Genomic DNA, 19526 nt, shown 5'->3' with positions numbered 1-19526 from the left:
TGTGTTGTACCATCTGTAGGAAAGAACAATGCAAGCATTTTATTACTACAAATATTTGTGATGCGCCATCTGTAGAAATGACAAATGCAATGCAGGTATCTGTTATATACCATTTGGTATGGGATTCGTAAAAGTAGTGGTAATGTTTGTGAAGTGCCATTTGTTGGAATGAAGAACATACTACATTTTGTTACTACTAATGTTTGTGATGTACCATCTGTTGGAATGAAAAATGACATTGCATTTTATTACTACAAATGTTTGTGATGTGCCATCTGTTGAAGTGACAAATGCAATGCATTGTATTACTAATGTATTTATTACTATGACATCTGTTGGAATGAAGATATATTGCATTTTATTGCTACAAATGTTTGTGCCATCAGTTGGAATGGCAAAAGCAATGCATATTTCTGTGTTATATGCCATCTGGTGTGGGATTCATAAAAGCATTGGTAATACTTGTGATGTGCCCTTTGTTGGAATGAAGTGCATCTTTGTTTGTGATGCGTCATCTGTTGGAGTAAAGAATGTATTGCATTTCATTACTCCGTACATTACAAAATACATTCCAACTGACGGTGCAATGTGAACGTTAACACTAAATACGCTGAGGTCTACATTGATTACTTAGATTTCAACCCGTCTTCGATGGGTAGTCCAGATAGTAGACAGTAAATGAGCTACAGAGGATGTAACCAGTTAGGGTTCGGGTGCCTGAAGTAGATGAATCCCCTCATAGGGTGATACACAATCTGCAGACTAAGGCCACGCCACCTTGGACATCATGCAGAACATACTTTTCTTAACACATCTGCACTTGAATGCTGTGTGTGTGTAGCACTAAAATGGCCCTTTTGTCAGGCAGTGTTGATGTCATTACCAGACCTGAGTCGGTTTTCCAGATTGAACTCTAAGAGCACAGACGGCAGAAGCTGCTCGTTCTGCCAGTAAAGCAGGGCTCCACTGTCACTATCGCGGCATCCGTAATCTGCGTCACCTCTTTAGCATCACTGAGACCAAGACAAGCAATGACTGCTGACAGGGGTCCCTATTTGTTCTTTTTTCTCTAAAAATCTCTGCACTTTTACTTGAATTCTCCCTGGGTTCTTCTCAAAGGATGTTTTTTTTTTTTTTACCGGTGTTCTAACATTGCTGCTGTAATGGGATGGTTTCACCTTTGTGTTCTGATTGGAGTGACCGTCGCTCTGATTGTATGCTCTTTGATGCCCAAACCTTCTCCGCAAGCTCGGCTCCACTCAACTGATATATGTGCATAGTCAGTCAGTCATTTTCCAGCCCGCTATATCCTAACACAGGGTCACGGGGTCTGCTGGAGCCAATCCCAGCCAGCACAGGGCGCAAGGCAGGAACAAAATCCTGGGCAGGGTGACAGCCAACCACAGGGTATGCGCACAGGCGACACAACAAAATTAAAAAAAAAAAAAAATTCACGATAAAACGACATTGTTCATATTTTGCAAATATTCCATCAAACATAAAACTTACTCCTGAATGACAAATAATACGTTCCTCAAGATGAATCAATTTCTAACTATAGGATAACGTCATCAAGTACAATAAAATGCCCGACATCAACGGACTGATGCCACTCAACTATCTAACCCCGCCCATCATGCTGTCATTTCACCTTATCATGTTGCCACTCAAACGCATAGCCCCGCCTATCCTGTGTTCATTTAAGCATCTAGCCCTGCCCATTGTTCTGCCACACAAGCATCTAACCCCACCTGTTACTCTGCCACTCAAGTGGGTGGCCCCGCCCCTTCCATTGCACACTTGCCAACAGTCCTCACTGCAGTTCTCTTCACGCTGCTGACCTGCACCACTGTCTGCTGGTTACTACAGTATTGTCTCGCAGACTAAGTGACGTAGGCCACCATAATATGTTTTTAAAACTGATTTTCAGGGACTCCCTCGCAGTTTTGATTTTTAAGATTTCAGAATGTCCAAAGGGTTAAGATTTCGTATTTTGCACCTTGGATGCACGGCAGGGCAATGGCTCCATGGCCAACACACACTGAACCAAATTTGGAATTTACCAGTCAGCCTAAGCTGCACACCTTTGAGGATGTGAAAGGAAACCCAAAGACACGGAGAACATGCAGGCTCCACACAGACAGCATCCAGGCTTGGGATTGAAACCCAGGATCTGTGAGACAGCAGCCCTACACGTTGTGCTATCATGACGTCCAGTATATGTAACAGAAGTTCTTGAGCCCATTCCCTTTATCAAGGGTGCACTTTTTTTTTTTGTCCTCTAGCAGACCCCCGTGACCCTGCGTTAGGGTATAGCGGGTTGACTGACTGTCATAGTGTTCATTGTGACAGGCGCTATATCACATCCAGACTGAACATTTCATTTCTCTGCTGCTTATTTTTTGGCTGCAGAGCGTACCGTTTGGTTCGGTCCCTATGTATTTCTTATGGAAAGCATGTTTCAATAGTGTTCACCCTGAAAGGCGCTATATAAAAATACGGATTTATAAACCTTGCATGCAAGCACTTTGAGCCTGTACACGGTGCAAAGCACTCCTCAGAAATAAACTGAAATAAAGAGACTTGTGAATGTGCTTCATTCTCCATTGTTTATATTTGTCATACATTTTATAATGGTATACTGTATTACATAAAGGCGCTATATGGAATAAAGTATGGCTGGTTTGCTCTTGGCGTTCAAATCCTGTGTGCAGTTTGTATGTTCTCCCTGTCTCTGTGTGGGTCCAGGGTTGCTTCCTGTCTGTGTCCTGTTTTAGGACGTTGTGTTCTTCTTTCAGGCGCACTATGAAGGGCGCGATATCTTATTATAAAGACGCGCTAACCCTAATTTTGTCATTACTCTCCACGCCATTATTTTGGTGATGCACACTGGAGCTATCTGCCTCTCTTGTACCCTCTCTGTGGTGTGTACTGTGAAAGGCGCTATATTATATAATGACTTGCGCAAGTCAGTGGTCTCATTGCTTCTCAATTTCGTGTTCTCACCATTTTAAGTTTTTGGCTTTCACCCATTGGAATTCATTGACCTCAGTCTGCATTCTAAGCGGCCATAAGCCTCAGGCGGCACAGGATCCTTTTTGGCAGAGACGGGCACGCCTGCCCATCAGGGCCTCAATTTGCACAACTGTCCTTCTGCCACCTGTTCAGGGCCAGCTGCTCCCGGCGTGCCAATACCAGGCGTTAATCTTGTCTTAATTCTTATCAGCAGCATTCCTGTGGCCACACTGGTGGGCTCCCTCACTCTGCCGGGACCCCCCGCGGGCAGACCACAACCTGCTTTATAGCAAATTAGCACATACTTAACTGCATGACACTCGCAGGGCTCGGTTCAATCCCAGCTGCTTCACTTTTCCAATAGCTCACTGTGTGGCACCCTGGTGGGACGCCGTACCGCCAGTGCCGCTCAGGCCTGCACACTTGTGCTTGGCTGCCTGCTGGCTGAATTGTTTCCCAAATCTATGGTCAGTGCCCAGTTTGTGGTGCCTGTAATTAAGCATTCATTTTTTTTTTTCTATAGAGTCCTTCATAGCTGGCACCATCACAGGTGCTTTACAAGAGTAAAATTCAATGCCAGCTTTCAAACATGAGAAACATGCAACAATCTTAGCAGAATCTCTTCGTATACTGGAAGAGATATGCCACCCAGACCGCCTCTTGTGCCCTACTTCATCCCCACACGTCTTGTCTCACCACATTCTAGACACACCCTTTACATCTGATCTTATCTAGCACCTTACGCAGGGCAACACCATCACAAGACAGGTAAAGATCTGTGTGCCCAGCTCCAAAACTGAGTGCCCAATGATTTTAAATAATGATTCCATCCGCTGCCATCTCCTGTTTTATTAATTTTCTTCCCTGTGTGTTTCAGCCATCAGCCAGCCAGGATGTGTATTAGTTGGCACTAACTGGCCACAATTACAAGCACTCACTACCTGGTGCCAACCAGAATTTTGAATGTAGGATTTGAAACTAGATCTTGTGCCCGCCAGTTCTTTGCTTCACCCCCCGTTAGACAGACATTAGCGTGTTCGGCTGTTGACTGCACAATAGTTAGCGCTGCTGACTGGCAGGTCTTGTGACCCAGTTGCGATTTCTGGACTGGTCTTTATGTTCTCTCCATGTTCATATCCTCGGCTTTCTTGCCACCGTCCAAAGACATGCAGGTCAGCTAAAACAGCGACTTCAAATTTGTCAGGAGTTGAAGGAATGTGCCCCCTGTGATGGACTCGCATCCAAGCTCACTGATGTCTGTGAATAAATGTGCCACCTCACTGGAGTGGCATCCCATTTAGGGAATTGACTCTGCCCCGATTAAGTTGCTAAGATGGTTAACGGAAAAAAGAAGCTTCTATTTAACTATGACGTGAACCCAAAAAACTTCGCCAGAGGACCCACTACCCCTAGGGTGTGCCACCCTGACAGCGCCTGCACCTTCAGCCTCTTGAATGCAGTATTAAAAGACGCGGCATTAGTGCTCACTCTGCTTTAGAGGAGTAAAGGGGGCTGGGAGTGGGGGTCTCAATGGGCGTCTTGCCATCAGGCCCTTTGCATGTTTGTTATCAGTCAGTCTGGAAGCCTCTTGGAGTAACCACATGTGCTTTCTTCCCACAGGGATGGAGTCACCCGATGATGCCAACGTCCTGGCCGATTCGAAATGGAACGTCTCTGAAGAAGCAGAAAGAGGTACGCACTTCTTATGTTAATGACATTCCTCCAGAGCTATTATTAAACAGAGCAGACAAACAAAGTGCAAGGATGTGGGTGCCCTGATGCGCCAGTCTCTGCCAGCTTGGATTTCTGTGAATGAGGAGGTGGAGTCAAGGTGTTAAGCTTTGCGCCAGGGGCCATTTTCAGAACTTTGCAGATGCTTATGGCTGTCATGGGCATGTTACATAGGGATTAAACACACACAGCTGAAAAGGGACAGGCACACAACGGCACTGGTGACATATGATGCCCACTTGCTGCGGCATTTTGCACAGTGCCACACGAAGGTGAGGGCGTAAAGGTAAGGAGGTGGATTTAAAGCTGTTGAAAAATTGGAGACTCTGTCCACTTTACTAGATGTCTCCTATGCTTGTACACTGGATGGCAGCGTGCTCCAGTGTTAAAGGCACTATATAGCATAAAGGTTACTTAATTTACTGTGAACTGAAAAGTTTTGAATGCCCATTTACTGTGGCAGATGGCCAGGGTCCTTACCCAGCCGGGACGCCTGTGAACTAGAAGAATCTGGGGAGAGAACATGCACAAGACAGTACCTCCCTCGGGCTGCTAGAGGGCGGCCCCCTAGGGTGTCCCACAAGGCAACATGGGACTTGGCGGTCGGGACAGCCCTGTTGGGTTCTGTGGGTGCCGCCAGGGGGAAATGCAGAGCCATATTTTATCGGGCTTCTGCCACACCCGAGAGTACTTCACTAATGAGCCACCTGGAGTGCTTCCGGGTGTGGGTTAAAAGGAGCCAGTGTCGGGAGGAAGAGGACTGGAGGCAGACGAAAGTGAAGAAAAGTGCTGTGTGCTGTTTATCGTACTGTGCTTGGTGATGGTGGGAAACGGGTAAAACGTATTCCCCCTTGCCAATAAAGCCTTGTGTGTTGCAGAGACCCACGAGTACCTCGGGTTTGGGGAGCTGTTGCACCCCCTGGAGGCCATAATGTTATTTCTTCATTTTTATCTAGTTGCTAAACATCTACTTACTTTCTATAAGCTATGTAAATCACCATGATGAAAGGCACTATATAAAATGAAGACTGCTTACAGTATGTGACTTTTGCTGAAATGACAATCCTCCCTTTTGCCCAATCACATAACACTATTTATGCTCTATTCCATTTTCTTTGTGCAAGCTGAGCTAATGTTAAATATTTTCAGATGTTACTCACTGCGAAAGGCGCTATATAACCTAATAGTTACTTACTTGACTGCTGTTGATGTGTAACAATGAGGCGAAAGGGAACAGGCACAATTTCCATTGTACTGAAAAACTCATCAGAAACTTCAAAAGACTCTGTTGGACAGTTTATCTTATCAAAAGATCTCGACTAGATGTTGTTCTCCTCTCTTGCTTAATGAGCCTTAGCCTGGAGAGCTCAATTAATTTTTTTACATCTAAGATGTCTCACTTAAAGGTTTTCCAATGTTGTATCTATCCTGATGGTGTCTACATAAACAAAGAGAATTCCAGTCTCTGTATTCCATCTTGCCTGAAGAAGGGGCCTGAGTTGCCTTGAAAGCTTATATACTGTAGTTTTTAGTTATCCAATAAAAGGTGTCATTTAGTTTGACTTCTCACTAAATCCAAAATGGCTAACAATACGGCACAATACCCTACTACTATTTACTGCCTCCAAATTCTGGGCTAATGTCAAATTATAGAAGAGGGTGCCCAAAGTGAAAGGCACTATATAGCAAAGTTTCGTTCATTTACTGCAACTAAAGTGGCTGCACCCTTTGCTTGCTTAAACAACATATTAGTGCCCCCAAGTCTGCTTCTACGTCTCCGACAAGCAGGGTGTGGCCGGGTGCGGGAAAGACAGGTTTGGATGCAATGAGCAAATTTTGGGGCGCCAACCGGATCGCCCCATTTATTATCCGTAAACAGCAAAATTAAAATGAAACAAACACAAATAGCGCTCGTCGGCGGGCGTCCCTTCAGCGGGAACCTCAGATAAGCAAAGGTTGCAGTCGCTCTCGCGAAGTTCCGCCCGACAGGTTGCTCCGGCCACAGTAATAACATGATGCCTGGGATTTCATGTCGGTTCGACTGGAAGGGGCGGGGTTAGCGGCGGGGCACCCTGTGCTCCACTGAGCCTACGAGGCGGTCTTCTCTAACGCGCATGCGTGACACGGCCTAATTTCCGATGCTCTGTGAAAGGCACTATATAACTTAACCATTGCTTCATTGACGTTGATGTGAATATCCCCTTTTTCCTGATTGATACATGTTATTAATTTACTCTGTTTCTCTCCACAAGTGAAAGGCACTATAAATCATAAAGGCAACTAAATTCACAGCCACTGACGTGACCGTAACCTTCACCGACTCATTCACTTACTGACTTTTTGCCTTTCACTCTCCAACTCTTTGTCTCCACACCTTGGGTTAAATTTAAATGTTGCAAGAGAAAGGCACTATATAACACAAATGTTCCTTAATTAACTGCAAGTGAAGCCGTTATAGCCTTCGCCTGACTATGTAACACCCTGATGCTCTCTGTCTGTCCCTGGAAGTTGAGCTAAAGTTATATGCTTTCAGATGGTACCCACGGTGAAAGGCGCTATATAACATAAAGCTCACAAAATGGACTTGTTACTGAAGTGGCGGCCTCCTTTAACTGCCTGAACTCTCTTTCTGTCTTCTGAAATCGGAATTTAACTTTAAAACCTTTGAAATGATACCTGCTGGGAAAGGCACTATATAAAATGAAGATTACTTATTTGACTTTTACTGACGGGACCGTCCCATAACTCTGTTTATTCTCTGCCTTATTTTCTTATGTGCAAGGTGAGTTAACGTTAAGTGTCTTCAAATTGTACCCACTTTGAAAGGCACTATATAAAACAAAAGATAGTTACTTGATTGACTTTTACTGAAGTTGCTCTCTCTGCCTAACTAACCCTAATTTTCTGTTTTCTGCATACTAATTTACCTTTAAATTCTCTGAAATGGTACCCACTGTGAAAGGCACTATATTTCATAGGCTGTGCTTTTTATCTAATTGTATAACATCATTTAAATGGGTGAGTGCCAAACGGCTAATCTTAAATTCACAGAGATGATACCCCAGTGAAAGGCACTATATAAGATAGTGATAACTTACTTAAGAAGTTAATCATCATATTCTTTTCTTTTTTTTTCTTTGTTTCTGTCCCTGACCTTAAGATGAGTTAAGAATAGGTGTTTGGATAGGAAATCCAGTGTGAAAGGCGCTATATAAAATAACGATTGCCAGATTTACTTGAATTGCCTATATTATCCATTAGCGCGATGACAGTTTTTCTCTCAGCCTTTGTTTCTCCCCGAGTATTGCTCATGTAAAGTGCTTTGATTTGTCCATTGCGAAAGGCGCTATATTAATGCATGATTTTTTTATAGCCCCCGCTTGTCATGTGCTCATCGTTTTAAGGTTATGAAAAGAGGGTTTTTGAGATTCAAGGCGGCCCAACCAGAGGCTCCGCTTACTTCTTTTCACAAACTAGGACGAAAGGACTCGAGGGCGTTTGCTCTGGAAACGATTTGGCGCTTCATTGCTAAATTTAACAAAAGAAGAAAAAAAAGGCAAACACTGGACTGGCTTTAATAAAAACAAGGCATTTTGAGTTTAATGCGATCTCATTTATCTAATCTGTCTAATCTCATTGCACGAGCATCCCTTGCGCTCCTGCTCCACGACCGTGAAAATGTACCTTGGCAGGATGGCGCTTTCAAGTTGGCCTAATAGAATTCTACAATTCCCAGAGCAATCGCTTAACTGCCTGCTATTAAGCACAATTATCAGCTGCACTCGAGCGGGCGCCATAATGGGAACCGAGCGGCTGGCTGGCGAGGTCGAGGGGATCAGGGGAACGTGCAAAGTGCGAGGGTCGTCCGGCGAGCAGCTGCGAATACCGACCGAAGGCCGAGGGTGCGGGCTAATGAGAGCCAGGCGAGCGCGGCAGGGGGGTCGGCGGGGGTGCTAATTCAGAGGGGCAGGAAGGCAGGGTGGCCGTCAAGGACAAGTGATGGGGTCACCTCAAGTAGTCAGAAACGCGGTTGCACTCCTAGATGAGTCTCCATGCCCGCTCGATGTCTCTGGGGGTTTTACGGACCACCTCTCAAAGACGTTTATGTCGACTGGCGAGTCTTTATGAGGCGTGTGTGCGCTAGGGCGGCCCGCGACAAACTGTAGCGCCTGTCAAGAGGTGGCTCTTCTAGAAGGTGACCCACCACAGAACAGTTGGACAAGGGCGCTATATACAGTATATATAACTAGGAAAGGCAATATATAATAGATATAAACTGAAAAATCCTGCGATCATACAGATGGACAGATAGATGGGAAATACACTATATCATTGACAGAAAAGGAGTTTTATTGTGTAGATAGATATGAAAGGCTATATATAACAGACAGAGATAAATAAGGCATTGAATTGGTAGGTAGACAGATATGAAAGTCATTATAAAATAAATAGAGAAACCAGTATTTTCTATAGATAGATAGAAGTGAACAGTTAACAAAACAAGATGCAGAGGACAGAAAGATAGGAAGAAGATGATCAGCTGTGGCAACCTCGAACGGGAGCAGCCAAAAGAAGAAGAAGATAGAAGTAAAAAGCACCTTAGATAGTTCTACAAAAACAGATTCCTGCATTTCTTTCCAATACACTTTGATTGGTGGATAAATCAGTTTATTATATAGTGCCTTTTAGTGATTATCAGTTTAAATTTGTTACATATAGATAGATTTGCAGGGCTTTATACAGTAAACATAGATAAATAAGACATTATGTTATATAGTTAGATATGAAAGGCACTATATAAAAACTATGGTAGAAAGGGAAAATACTATAATACATTCATGCAATTCTCCCCAATAAACTTTAATAGATAGATATATCAATTTGTATATTATATAGTGCCTTTCAGTTAGTATCAGTTTAAATTCGTTGGCCCAATAATGTATAGATAGATTGATTGATAGATATGAAAGGCTTTATACAATAAACATATACATAGGACATTATGTTATATAGTTAGATATGAAATGCAGTATATAAAAACTAGGTAGAAAAGGCAAAGTATTATAATCCTGCATTTCTCCCCAATAAACTTTAATAGCTGGATATGTCAATCTGTATATTATATGGTGCCTTTCAGTGAGTATCCATTTCAGTTTGTTGTTTAAGTATCATAGATAGACAGATATTAAACACTCTGTCTGACTGTCTATCTATCTATATATAGATATAGATTCTTCTTCTTCACTTTCTTCTTCATCTTTGTCCTGTCTCAGCCAGCATTTCTCCCCTGGCAGGGGTTCATAGTTGTGTTTCTTTTTTGTATTGTTTAATGTTATGCCATTTATTTGTATTAAGGCTTATTTTATTTATTACTAGCTGTCCCCTGCAGCTCCGCCCGCATAGTAGTGAAACAGGACAAACTTTAAAAATCAATAAACAAACAGATATTGCTAGCTAAGCAGAGACAAGGTCCCCGATCTAAATCCATTAAGTAGTCCTCTCATGAAAGGCAGACACACAGAAAGACAGACAGACGTATAGATTTTACATATAGAGAGATGTACATATTTCTTTGTGTTTATTTGTAAAGGAGAATGGCCTAAGTTATGTCCCATGTGTTTTGTGAGTGGTTCCTCAAGGGGCGGGGCCACCTGCCAATCACTGCCAGGAACAGCCCTCCACACTATTTTTGGGGTGTGTAATATCCGGCGCCACATCCGAGTGGCAGCCTTTCCAGCAGCTCCGTGTATGACTGTATCTTTTTACCTTTTTTTCTATTTTTTCTATTTTTTTTTTCCTCTATTTCACTGATCACTTCTACCACTTTCATTTATGTGGAATCGCTCCCTGGACACTTTTTACTATTTTTACTACTTGACATGGAATTTTACACTCAGAGACTCGCCTATTCAAATAGTCAACTTGAAGCACTGAGAAGAAATGCTCATGCCCTTTTTTTTTTAATGTGAATTTCCCCTTGGGATTAATAAAGTATCTATCTATCTATCTATCTATCTATCTATCTATCTATCTATCTATCTATCTATCTATCTATCTATCTATCTATCTATCGATTGTATAGTGCCTTTCCTATCTATCTATCTATCTATCTATCTATCTATCTATCTATCATATAGTGCCTTATCTATCTATCTATCTATCTATCTATCTATCATATCTATGCCTTATCTATCTATCTATCTATCTATCTATCTATCTATCTATCTATCTATCTATCTATCATATAGTGCCTTATCTATCTATCTATCTATCTATCTATCTATCTATCTATCTATCTATCTAGTTCCTGGCGGTTCATTTCAAACACATTAGGGAGAGGAGAGTTTCTTGTATTTGCTGCACCTTGCTGTTGCCTTTTGTGTTTTCCTTTGGATTCTGATTTGGGATTTGTGGACTGTGATTGAAATCCACCTTTTAAGCCAATAAACCTTTTATTTTTAAAGATTTTAAGGCACTTTCTTGTATCTAGTCAGGGTATGACGGTATTTGCCCCCCAGAGGGCTATTTTTGAAAATGCTGTTGGCTCTTTTGTGCTTTTGGTGTTCCTCAGTCATGACAGTCTTATTCCTATTATAGTCTTCTTCATCACGTCATCAGCCTCTGCGATTTGCTTGCTGCTCAGCAGATGCTCACTGCTGTTCTTTCTCTTTCTGCCATGTCACTTGATTTTTTGCCATAATAAACCCACAACCAGAGGTTACTTTGCAGAGGTGTCCGCTATCTAAAGTCTTTTGAATTGATGGAGTTTATCAGATCATAGGCTTTCAATCAAGACAGCATTAATAGTTCAGAGAAGACTGTACAGTAGTATCGATAGCAGCTTTCAGAGCTCTCTACTGGTACCATAACAGCACTGAAGGAAAAAGCGGATAACTCAAAAACACAGTCCAGACTCCCCGGAGCACCCAAAGAGTCAAAGCAAGGAAGGGTTCCACATGAAGCTGCCAGTGTGTTGAAGCTTGTCAAGCCCCCTATAAGTCTGCAGTATGTTGAATCACATTTGACCGCCTTGTAGTCTTAAGCGTATTGATGCATGGGAGACGGGTTTGGGCGGGGTCCCGCGTGTGGTCTCAAATGAGTCAAAGCATGGGGTGGGGTTGTTGTACCCCATGCAGTCTTTGGCATGTTGGAGAGTGAAAGAGCGAAGAGCTGAATGCACGGTCTTTGAAAACTATCACTTGATTCCAGTGATGAAAATAACAAATTGCTGGTATTGTACCATTGGGTTTTTCAGTTGTGGTCTACCAGAAACCCCTGCGCACACAGAGGCAAGGGATTGAGCTTTTGAATTAACGACCCGCCCCTATCCTTCATTCATAGGTTAAGAGTCCTGTCTCCTTATTGCCCCTAGCAACCCTCTGCCACCCTATATAGGTTTGTTTTTTCATATATCCAGTCTCTCTTAATCCAGTGTTTTCTTGTGGGAATGGTAAACTCTTAGTGACCCCCTAAAACAGGGGTTCTTAACCTGGGGTCCATGGGCGCCATGGTGGTCCATAGATGGGTTTCAGGGGGTCCGTGATGGTCAGATAAATATGAGCATTTATATTCACTATACAAGACGTCCGTTTTGTTTTTTCTCGTGTGGACATTCTCACATGATTTTTCTCATGTTTTACGTCTCTCGCCGTTATTTTTCTCGCAGGTATTTATCTCACCTAAGCCTAATGCGTGAGTTACATACTCGTGAGATAAATAACGTGCAAAACAAATAACGGTGGGAAAAATGTCACGCGAGAAAAATAGCGGTCACCATACAGCCTTCCCCCCTTGTCCCAATCAACGGTTTACCATTGAAAGAAATGAAAGATACCGCACCCTGCCACTGGTTGCAGCGCCGATCGCTAGGCGTCACTTGACTTGCTGGTGGCCCATGTCCGTGTCTTTCAAAACCCATTAGGTGGGGTTGACAGGCGTCATCCTTCGTTGTCCATAACAGGTAGTCGGTACTGTTAGCCTTTGACGACCTGTGAAGTGGTGGTCCAGATCGGGTGCCCTTTCAATAAAAATGGCGCCCCCTTGTGCATATTCTGTGCGTGCCCCTTGGTGTATGCAGTACATGCACTTTTACTTTCATAAACGGTGCCCACTCAGTATCATCTGACCTGGGGACAGTGGGTCCACCTTGATGTCCAGAATGCACATCTCCTAGGGTGCTGCCTATGTCACCTAATGAATTGACCACCCCTGGACAAAACCCTTTGCCCCGTCTCTAATGATTTAGGCCCTCCATCTCAGTGCCTTCTACATTGCGCTTTCCTAGTCCTTGGCACAGAACACCGTGAGGCTGTGCCAGCCTACTTTCCACCTTTGGCCCTTCCATTTCATGTAAAACAAGCAGCTGCGAGATGCCAAGATCAGCAGCCCACCTTGTGCTGTTTAGAAAGAATCCCAACCAGCCCTGAAACTGTGGAAGAAAGGCCGCATTGTGCACAGATGGAGCTGAACTCTGGAGCGGAGATGCTGCGCTTAACTCTGGCCACATCTTTCCATGCATTCTTCACAGATAGCAGGATGAATGCCATATTTATGTTGGTTGTGGCTGCCGCTTACAAATAAACAGAAGGATTACATGGGGGAGGTGTGTGTGTGTGCTCGAGGTTGAGCAGATAAGAGCCCTCTTCTCCGTCATTGGAATTACCGTCTTCCTGGCCTGCCTGGTGCCTCACACATTGCACCCTGAGGCGCTCCGAGGGGAATTACTCTTGTGAATCTTATTTTTCCTTATTTAGTTTTGTATAATGCCCTGCACCCTGTGTTGGCTGGGATTGGCTCCAGCAGACCCCCGTGACCCTGGAGTTGGGATATAGCAGGTTGGATAATGGATGGATGGATGGAGTTATGTATAATTGTCATGCATTATTATTAATTATTGTTTGTGATTTGTAATATCTGCTTAATGTAATCATTATAGTCATGGAGAGCTTTCTGTGCCATTCAGATTGTATTGTATTGTATGCAGGATGCCATGTCCTCTGATCTGCCAGGGTGCTCCATATTCAAAAACTGTGGTAGGCCCCCCAAACCAGCACAACACAAAGGTCTACCAAAACAATCAGTCATGTCCCAAATTCTAGAAGAAGGCTTTCGACCTGCACAAGTCCAACAAAAAACAGTAAAAGGTTTGAATTCCAAAATGTCAGAAAGCAGGAGGACTGAAAAGGAACCAGGAGAAGAACCGTGAGTCGCGAACAAACCTTACATCCATTAGATCTTTCGCCAATCCTTAAACAAAACTCTAAATTATATATTATATCTAGCAGCAAATCAAGAAAGTCTTTATGCTAGTAATTCAGAAACAAAACACACTTGCTAAGCTCACAGTTTTTATTCAATTTGGGGTACCTCAGAATGGCTGAGGCTGACCTTTTAAGCCCACATTGCATCTTACTCTACAAACTCCTTAGTGATGTGGTGGTGACTACACCACAAGACAGTGTCGGAAAACGAGGCAAATATTTTTGAAGTATTTGAAAATGACAAAAAACTATTGAAAAACTAAGAGCAACAATGAAATCCTCATTCCCAATAACTATATGAGCCAAAAGTTTATTTGCAAAAGTCTTCTTAAATAACAAGAAAAATATTAAAACACAGGGTTATGATAACATGGGGGGGAGAGGAACTGTGAAACCTCTGGCTTACAAAATAAAAAGAAAGTACCTTTAAGTTTATAAGCTTTATTTTCAACAATTCAAAAATAAGAACAAAAACAAAATTGTGTCAAAAAAGAAATGCCTAGAATGGTGGAAAAAGTTAGTTCACAATCCCAGAGTCTTACACTTCAAATAAACCCAACGTCCAAAATGACAGAAAATTGGAAACGTTCACCTACAATCCGCAGTCCAAATACAAAGCTAAATAAGAGAAGATTTAATTACAATATCAAAGGAAGTACAGTGCAACAGGAGAAGGCTTTATAAAGTCCTGGGGGGGCATCACATAACTGCAACATCTGAGGCCCCACCCCTTAGGCTCAGCATGATGGGAACGGGGGGACATGACGTAAAGAACAAATAAATACATTATCAGCAGAACAATATTCAGTGATAAATACAACTTAGAATTTTATAATTTTATCTATCTATCTATCTATCTATCTATCTATCTATCTATCTATCTATCTATCTATCTATCTATCTATTATATAGTGCCTTTCTTATCTATCTATCTATCTATCTATCTATCTATCTATCTATCTATCTATCTATCTATCTATCTATCTATCTATCTATCTATCTATTATATAGTGCCTTTCTTATCTATCTATCTATCTATCTATCTATCTATCTATCTATCTATCTATCTATCTATCTCAAAAACTCAATGATGACAAAGAAGAGACAAATGTGCAGGGATAACACCGTGCTGGTTGCTACCATGTTGTTATAGACTTTCTAGGGTTTCACCTCAGTTCTATTGTCTTTTTATTTATCCATTGTGACAAAGGAGTTATACGAGTGCTCAACCTGATACAGACAGATGCAGGCGGCACACTTATAAAACAAATAAATGTTTTTATTACTTTTTCTTCGCCTGTGGGCAATGCCTTCCTCGTTCCCACAGGCACAACACAGTCCCACAAACATGGCACAAACACAACAATACTTTTCTCTTCTTTGTCTCCCTCCTTCTGACGCTGGTTCCTGGCATGGTGGCTGCTGGCTACTTCGATAGCCCACCCGAAAGTGCCCCTGGTGTTTGATGATCCATTTCCACCCACATGGGCTCAGGAACCACTGCAGTGCCCCCTGGTGGTGGCCACGGACTCCAACAGGCTTGAGTTCCAAAATCCCATGCCCATGGCCCCGGTGCAACCCAGGGGGCTGCCATTTAGTGTTCCAGGGGAGGTACTCTCCTGACCAGGCTTGCTCCCCGAGTCCATAGGATGAAGAGGCATCCCAGCCATCTGTGACACCATTTTAATATTTTTTTGTGATTTTAGTTTCACAAAATATTTTTGCCTTTCCCCTTTGCATATTTTATTGTCAGTCATTTTCTAACCCTCTTATTCCTGAACATGGTCATGTGGGTGGGGGGGCTGGAGTCTTTCTCAGCCAGCATAGGGCACAAGGCAGGAATGAACCCTGGTCAGGGTGCCAATCCATCCCAGCTATTCTGTATTTTATTGTCCTTTTGTGTATTTATTTTTTTTAGTTTAGTATTTCAACTGAGTTTATTCACTCATTTATTTTCCATGTGTGGACCATCCACATCCTTAATAAGAAAGGTTGCTTTATGCAGGAAAGTTGAGGTCCCTTGCTGAGACACTGACTTATGCTCGAGTTTGTTTTCCTCACTTTTAGTTTTGGATTTGAATTTTGCTGTTTGGAGGGTTTTTAGTGCTGCTGTCCTTTGATTCTGGCTGTTGGTTTATAAACTCGATTTCTGCCTTTCTGTCAATCCTTTTCGATTTCTTTTGTTCTAGTTGTGCCTTTAAAAAATGTTGAAGTCCATCTTTAAATGTATAATGTGTCTTTGTTGTTTGGGCCAGGGGTTTTCCTGTTTCTCCCTCTCCCTAAAGCCTATAGAATCCCATCCTGGCTCCTTTGGTTTGTACAGGCCTCAGGGCCTGTTTGTCCATTTTGCGGCCAGGCTGATTTTGTGTCAAGGCCTCACGGGAGCACTGAGGACGAGATTTTTGGATAAAAACCTGTTTTGTCAGCCAGGCAGAGTGCAACAAACTGTATGTGCCTGGCATCAAAGGGACACATGGCAATTTAATTATAAATAAACACCCCCTTCTCTACTACTTGTATCCTCTCAAAATAATATTAATATTTCATCATGTCCTAACAATTACATTAAGACACATCATAAAACATGAAGACTCCCCGCCCGGTCACTGCTCCCATGAACACAGCTCTGTACCTGACAAGCAGGGAGACCAGGGTTAGATGGAAGAGGGTGTGAATTGAATTCTGTCTGCCATCCCATAATATTCGGTTAGGAGTGACAGAAGAGTTTGTCTAGTATGAAGGATGTGCACAAGCTTTCCAGACACGGAACAGAGTGTGGAGTTGTTTTGTGTTTTTCATTGGCACCAGTGACAGTGTGACTTTTGTCATATTTAGGCCTGTGTTTCTTCCCTGGCTTACATTTGCATTTCTCTTTAATGTGCTTTTTTGTCACTTTTGTTATTCCTTTCTATGTATCGTGGCGGATGGCCGGGACACCTATATAGTGGAAGGACTGGGGGAGAGAGCATTACCTCACCTTGAGTGTTCGATGGCAGTCCCCCTTGGGTTGCAGGGCTCCATGGGAGTTGGAGTTTGGAGCAGCCCTGGTGAGTTCCGTCTGTGCCACCAGGAGGTGCTGCTGGTACTGCTGAGTCATTGGTTGCAGCACTTGCAGCCAGAAGAAAGTCATGGGACACCCGGAGCACTTCTGAGGGTCCTCTATAAAAGGAGCCAGCTGTGCCACTACTCCATGAGCCAGAGTCGGGTGGTGGAGGACGAAGCTTACCAGGAGGAATGGAGGTGGACTGAGAGAGAGAGGGGGCAAGAGAAAGAAATAGAAAAGAAAGAAGAGAAGTGTGTTTTGTGCTGTGTTTGGTGCTTTGGAACTGTGCTGTGCAGGAGGAAAACGGGGAAGGCGTTTCCTACGGGAAGAACGTGTGTGCTGACTGTGTGACCTGCGTCTGCTTGTGCCGGGTTTGGATGGCAGGAGCGCCCCCTGCAGGCTACACACAGTATGTTATCCTGTTCTCTTAGGTTCCTTGTATTTTGTGGGTGGTTCCCCAAGTGGCCTCACTGATACAGGCAGGTAGGGAATTGCAGTCCCTTGCAGTTCATTGACATGTGCTGCGGTGAGGCTGGTGTTGTCTTTCCCGTGAGTATTCTCTTTATATCTTCTGGATTTACTGGCTTTGCTAACTTTTTGCTAAAGTTTATTGGATTACGTTTGGATTAAATTTTTAGGGACTTGTTCACCTGACTGATTGCCTTTCATGCAAATGCCTTTTGCCCCCTCCCTTTCACTCTTTTGAGCTTTTTACGTGTATTTTGTTTTCCTTTTGTGAATAAATATCCTTTTTTCTAAAGATTCTTCTGGGACCCGTCCCTTCACAAGCCGGACTTTTCACGGTTGCCCCTCTTGTGAAGCATATTTTGAGAGATCTGAGACTCTGTTTCATGTTTTGAACTTCAAAAGCCTGTTCTCCATTTTTGGGCCAAAAGCCTCCCAGTTTCCTGGAGTCAGGCTTGCCTGGGTGAGGCCTATTTTGGGACTGGCCAGTAAGGTCTCTGCCCTGTTTTTTATGGGGCTTTTTGAAGGCTGTTTTGTGGTGCCTGAATCACTACAGTTTTTATACAGCAAAGTATAGAGAGTTTGAGCAGAGTAAACTTCATGTGTGAGTCTCAGAGTCCATAGTGTTAGCATGCACTGAAGATCAAAGCGCTCTTATAGAAACATCAAAGTCGGCAGATACGAGGCCGACGCTTCATGACATGCAGGCTTTATGTCTTGACCTCTAAAGATGCTACACACGTGACGTTTATGTGAAGCAGACCAGACCGATGTGGTACAGAAAGCTGCACGCTGCATGTGTGTGCCACACAGAAAGCCCATCAAAGTACTTGTAGAGAAGCCGTGAAATCCAAAGGCTAGGCAAGGAGGATGTCCTCTTAATGCAGATCATGTGTGTGTCGCCCCTGCCTTTAGTGTCTTTTCTTTTTCTGTATTCTTTCTGTAGTCTGTGAAACAATATGTTATAAGCTCTGGTTGTGCTGTTTGTCTGTATTTTATTACTTCTTAGTTAGGTCTGTTTTAGTATTGATTTATTTTTTATTCTTATGTTTATTATAGACAAGTCGTACTCACTGCGCTGCTCATCTAAAACAGGTTGAAATCTAAGTAATCAACGTGGACCTTAGCGTTAACATTCACAGTGCATCACCTATTGGAGTGTCTTTTGTAAAGCATGTACACCAGTAATAAAATGCATCAAATTTGTCATTCCAACAGACAAACATTTGCAGTAATAAAATGCATTACTACAAATGTCTCTGATGTGCCATCTGTTGGAATGACCAATGCAATGCATATTTCCCCGTTAAATTATGTGCCACCTGTTGGAATGAAGTTGGAATTCATTTTATCTTTTATAGAAAAAAAACGTACAAGTCCATTAACATTTGCATCTGCAGATGCTGCGCAGCCAGCCTGCACACAGAGTCGACGTGAGAGTCTTTGTAACGCAACAGCTTTTAGCAGAGGCAGCTTTGGCAGAGCAGACAGGGAGGTCTCGTAGCGCAACAATCACGTAGACCAGAACAGAGTTTTGGAAGAGAAATCTGCTAGCAGACACTTTGTAGAACACTGAGAACGAGCGGATCCTGCAGGTAAGTGGCCATTTAGCAGCAGCTGCTACAGACACCTTAAGACAAAGCAGAGTTACAGTGTAAACAGCTGGCAGAACACATACACAGATAGATAGATAGATAGATAGATAGATAGATAGATAGATAGATAGATAGATAAGAAAGGCACTATACAATAGATAGATAGATGTGTAAGGCACTGTATAACAGAGAGAGATAGATAGATAGATAGATAGATAGATGTGTAAGGCACTGTATAACAGAGATAGATAGACAGATGTGTGAGGCACTGTATAATAGACAGATAGATAGATGTGTAAGGCACTGTATAATAGATAGATAGATAGATAGATAGATAGATAGATAGATAGATAGATAGATAGATAGATAGATAGATGTGTAAGGCACTGTATAACAGATAGATAGATAGATAGATGT

At 42.8% G+C, this 19526-nt stretch overlaps 1 protein-coding gene across 1 annotated transcript in view; it reads left to right on the top strand.

The window, feature by feature from the left end:
• Positions 1-19526, top strand: part of ror1 (receptor tyrosine kinase-like orphan receptor 1) — a 308358-nt gene that overhangs the window by 160946 nt on the left and 127886 nt on the right. Inside the window, exon 2 of the mRNA XM_039734960.1 lies at positions 4636-4707. Within this exon, the coding sequence (XP_039590894.1) occupies positions 4636-4707 (72 nt within the window). The remainder of the gene's footprint in view (positions 1-4635; positions 4708-19526) is intronic.

The sequence above is a fragment of the Polypterus senegalus genome, chromosome 14 (genome assembly GCF_016835505.1).
Source record: "Polypterus senegalus isolate Bchr_013 chromosome 14, ASM1683550v1, whole genome shotgun sequence".
Classification (NCBI taxonomy): Eukaryota; Metazoa; Chordata; class Cladistia; order Polypteriformes; family Polypteridae; genus Polypterus; species Polypterus senegalus.
The sequence above is the reverse complement of the archived record's forward strand: the minus strand, read 5'-3'. Positions and strand labels throughout refer to the sequence as shown.